Here is a 5,111-nt window from a genome sequence, read left to right as displayed (position 1 = left end):
ACTCTTAAGAAAATACTTCATTTCTTAAGAACCATAGATGTTAGAAACTACTAAAGAGTATGACCCCTGGGTACATTTTTTTACATGGTTAATTTAAGCTATGGATTGGGGGGGGGGGGGCGACCTACCAAAATGTCACATATCCAAAGACTTCTTTAACGTAACACCTTTCATGATTACTAGTCCTTCCTAAAGATTCCTAATATCAATGTCAAGTTAGGAGGGTTAGGAAATTACTATAGTTGTAGATACACATCCATTTGGCTTTCAGTTCTTTCCTTACTGAGTGTATGGCATTCAATCACATTTTTTTCATTAGGCCTTCATAGAACTTAATTTTTTGTTGCTGAGCTAGTTGCTGGATGATGTTATACTCATAATTTCCAGGATGTACTCCAGTTCTTAACCTTTTGTTTGTGAGTATTTCCCAGTAGTGACTCCAGTTTCCATCACTGTCAGCGCCATAACCAAACACATCAACCTAGGAAGACAAAAAAGGAACATATGAATGAATGGGAAACAAATGCATGAACAAAATGTCCCTTTTTTAACTAAAATCCAAACAATGGCTGCTGAAAAATGAAATGAACAGTTGGACAGCGACCTGAGCACTAAATGGAAACACTATGATTATACCATGAGTATACAATGACAAAACCTCTTATTGAGAGGTTTAGCTAAAATGCTTTCCATGAAGGAATGTCTTCTAGATTGTAGTCTAGTCAATTTAAGAAGGGGACACATCAGAAATACTTGCAACAGCTTTCACTTTCATAGGGCATGTGAACTGAAATTTAACCATTCACAGATTAAACCAGAGTTTTTAATCAAGTGGTACTGGTGGGTAAACCTGCTCTGATCTTCACCAAAGACATTTTGAACTTTTGAAATGCACATCTATTTAGGAGAGCAATATAAGAACAAAAGAACAAATTAGCAAAGACTCAAATGGACCAGCTTGTATGAAAATGAAAAACATATTTTATTTTGTACGTCTGGCACTTCAGAAACTGAAAACTTTGTACTTACCTCATCACAAATGTGAAGTGCAAGAATCAAAGCCATAAAGCCAGTGGATGGATAACGTCCCTTATTTCCAAGCCAAACCTCATGTACATATTTCATAAAAGCTGGATTTACCACCATGACCTGTTAGAAATTAGAATGAGCCTTTAAACAGCTTTTATTTTTAAATATTACCATTGCCACCAGGAAGCTTTGCCATTGACGCTACTCACCAAATCCTTGTTAGTTTTGATCTTTGATTTCACTGGCATATATGACCTGTTGGAAACAGCATGATATTGAAAAATATGAAGTAGGTGTTTAACAAAAACAAAGCTAAAAAAGGCATGGTCCGTCTTGAACATGGAGAAGGATCAGAGTAATGGTTTGATACAGAAATTCACCTTATTTCATCTCACACTACATCCATCAGCCAAATCCTTTTAATCTGCATACATGTTGAATTCATGCAGTGGCATTCTATTTTTGCATTTGATGTAAATTCTGTACTGCAAGACAATCTAGGGGAAATATTTCGAGATAATTTGCTTAGTAGCAGGTGTGGTAATTTTAGCAGCTGGGAGAGAAGAAGGTAGTGTATGCTGACTGTAACATCTAAACCTAAGAGTGTTATTTTTTCTTTTAATGGGGTGGCATTGGTGGGACCAAGAAGAAAGCTGGGCAAGCTCAAATGAAATCAGAATATTTTATCTGAAACAAAATAAAGTACAAAATGATTGTATGATTGAATGTATGATTTTCATGTGCCCAAATTAGTGGCTGCACAACTGCCTAAAAATGGTTTACATAAAATAACTTTTCAACAAGCATTAAGAGTCTTTATTTAATTTTTTAATTTTTACTTTATATTAAGTCACAATCCTAAGAACAGTACAAAAGCATACGTAAATGAACTACAGTAAGATGAGTTGTTATGAGGACACTTCATCTGTCTGCATGTTGCATAAAAATGTAGTCATAGTATGATTTCAGGATAATCAGTTTGTAGAGAGCTTAAAGGTGCCGTCATTTGAAGTCTGTCTTCGTGGAATACATTACAGAAAGACTTTGAGCTCTCTCGCTTAACTGATTTTGCTTGTAGATTTAAAAGACGTCCCAGTGCTGATTTTCATCACTGGGAACTTGATCTTAATGAGGCAGATTTTGCTATTTTATTTTTTCTATTTTATTATTTTCATTTAATTATGTTGTCTAAAACAGGTCTCTCTTGTAAATGAGACACTGAGTCTCGTTAAATAAATGTCAAATACATGTGCATGTAGCCCTGAAAAAGAGAACTCACCTTCCAGTAAATCCTGTTGTAGAGGCATTAATGAGCCACTCAAAGTCCTGTATCTTAAAGGGAAACAGTACAAAATGGGTGTTGTCATCCAAATCCACAGCACTCTCTGGATACATGACATGATGAGTTGTCTTGTTTCCAACGTCTTTTTCAAAGCCTCTGGTAATACCAGTGTTCATTCTAAAAAGCACAAAGGGATATATTTCACATCAGTTTGGATCTTTTGTGTAGGAGGGGATATTTCACTGCATTTCACTGCATATCTAAGCATTTCACTGCATATCGTACTGTGTATGACTGTACGTGACAAATAAAATTTGAATTTGAATTTAATGGTAAAGAAAAATTGCTTTAGCTTAGAAAGTACCTTATGACAACTTCATGTAAATCTATCAGCGGTCCATAATGCGATCTCCTTAAATTACCAGAATTACCCACCACAGCACAAGTCCTGCAGTGGTCATATTTGGGTTGTATAACATCTGGATTCTGTGGGAAGATCTGAAACAAGTTGGCCACTGTTGTTTCATAAACTCTGAAGCTACGGCTTTCAGCCTGCAAATCCTGTCAGACATTTCAAATAAACTTTGTTGTTAGACCAAATGAGCTGGAGGGGGATGTGTAAAAATGTCATCCTTTCCTGGTGACTACTTACCTTCCACCAGTTGAATTCATTCTGTGAGAGGTTTATGTTTGCAGTCAAAAATGGTTGAACACTTCTATTCGATCGATCCAGAAGCAACTGCTTATCCTCTGATAAACATTTTATGCAAGCACACAGCTTTTGGTCCACAGCATAATGAGTCAATTGGTAGCCCGTTTTGACATACACACCAATACCAGTGAAAAACAGCAGGAAAACCAGCACCTTTGATTTTGAAATCATTCTAGATGTTTGACTGGGAAACATTAACAATCTGCAGACAGAGTGTGTGGTGATATAATCAGCAAAGTGTAACAAGTTATAGTTTAGAAAGTCATCATATATAAAGCAACATTACAACACACTTAGCCATGTCTCATTTCTATTCACTTATAAGATAATAAAGAAAATAACATCAGCGAAGATTAAGCTGTTTTTACCGCATCATCTGGTAAAATATGATACTTTTATAAATGACTTACCCGATCTACGAGGAAATCGCTTTCTGGTTCAGTTTCATATAATACACGTACAAACGATGCGTAGACTCTATCGGTGAGAGCTTTTTCACCGTTTCACTCACAGGTAACAAGCGTGACATACTCGTTTGCTACCAGGGAACGTGATACCGTCATCTCTGACAAAGGTGTGGAGAGGTGTGGTTTGCGCGGATTTCCTCACGTACCCATGTTCGCGTTTGGAAACAACCCATTTCGAAATCAGTCACACCGGGACAAAGCTGGTTTATTGCCTCATAGACTACAGATTACACAATTTAAGAAAACACATTTTCTCTGTGGATCCTTTGGTTTCCATACCATCGTTAAAGTGTGAGTAACCCTCGGATGAGCTATATTTAAATCATTTTTTATTGAACAACGGGAGGGCTGTTAGTTCCGCTCTCTGTCACTTATTAATGTGGACATACCCCGATTATGATCTTCCCTGATTATGAATCTTTTCCTTATAAATGTGACTTACACAGTAAGCCACCAAGTTTCTGTATAGATAGAAGTAGCATGTTTGTTAAGGGAGGACAATAATCTAGCAATATTTAAATAGCTTTACAGAGCTCAGGTGATGATATTACGTCTCATAAAGACATGATCCAAATTATTTTCTGGCGTTCATCAATTTTATTCCCAATTAGCAGTATAATTCAGTAGTGAGCAGTACTAGCAGTCGTGAGCATAGCTGGACTGGCCACGGGGCATACTGGGCATTTGCCTGGTGGGCAGATGGGGATTTTTCGTTTCGTTTTGCTTTGTTTTTTGTAACGGTATAAACAATGACAGGTGGTGGCCAGATTGGCCAGATGTTGGCAGATGTGTAAAAAGAACTCAGTTGTTTTCTATGGCGGAGCTTCCACAGTTTCAGTAACATTAGCAAGTGGTGGAGGCCAGCAGGTGGATCAGGGATAAGGGAGGCAGGAGGAGGAGAGACATGAGGCGCGGCCGGTCCGAGGGGCAGGTGAGAAGTTGGTCTGAGTGGGTCAGATATAAACCAAGTTTAGTTGTAGTTTATTTTCACATTTTTATTTCCTCCCAGTTAAAATAACTCGTACTGCGTACCAGCTAGCATGACGGATTTTTTTATACTGCTAGACGGGTGCTATGATATTACTGATAGTGAACTTTATTTTATTCACAATTAGTTATTAGAGTTGCCAACCGTTCTGTAAAAACGGAATCATCATGTATTGAGAGAAAATATTAATATTACTTCTCTCATTCTCTCCCCCCTCCCTCTCCTGTTGATACTTCAATCATGAAACTGATAAATGATCAGCTGATCGGCTTTTCTCTCTTGTTTGTTTATTGCCCACTTTGCCCAGAAAGAGGAAACCAGCGGATAAACAACAGCAGCACATTTAAGCTTGATCAGCTGTTGTTAGAATGTATTTAATATTAATTTCTAGTATCAGCTGATGTTTGCTGGAGCCAAAGCCTTAAAAGCTGCTGGTCATGATATTGTTTGAGAGAGTGATATTATACCCCTCTTGTCAAACTGACAGGTCATGAATTATTCATGAGCTCCGGAAGTAATTACTTCCGGAGTAGGAAGTAATTAAGGAAGTAATAAAAATATGATATTCATAAAAATATGATATTCCTAAAAATATGATATTCCTAAAAATATAATTGATTATTTAGAAAGTTT

General features: G+C 37.1%; 1 protein-coding gene across 1 annotated transcript; it reads right to left on the bottom strand.

Moving 5' to 3' along the window:
• Positions 1-234: 234 nt before the first annotated feature.
• Positions 235-3,629, bottom strand: LOC309699587 (CMP-N-acetylneuraminate-beta-galactosamide-alpha-2,3-sialyltransferase 1-like). The gene is made up of 7 exons (XM_082522668.1): positions 3,434-3,629; positions 2,964-3,225; positions 2,676-2,872; positions 2,309-2,488; positions 1,239-1,284; positions 1,030-1,149; positions 235-481 (listed from the first exon to the last, which is right to left on the bottom strand). The coding sequence occupies exons 2-7, from the start codon at positions 3,216-3,218 to the stop codon at positions 302-304; spliced, it is 978 nt and encodes a 325-aa protein (XP_082378794.1). The 5' UTR covers positions 3,219-3,225; positions 3,434-3,629; the 3' UTR covers positions 235-301.
• Positions 3,630-5,111: the final 1,482 nt, after the last annotated feature.

The sequence above is a fragment of the Aulonocara stuartgranti genome, assembly GCF_965226115.1.
Source record: "Aulonocara stuartgranti genome assembly, chromosome: 22".
Lineage (NCBI taxonomy): Eukaryota > Metazoa > Chordata > Actinopteri > Cichliformes > Cichlidae > Aulonocara > Aulonocara stuartgranti.
This window is presented reverse-complemented; position numbering and strand designations above follow the sequence as displayed.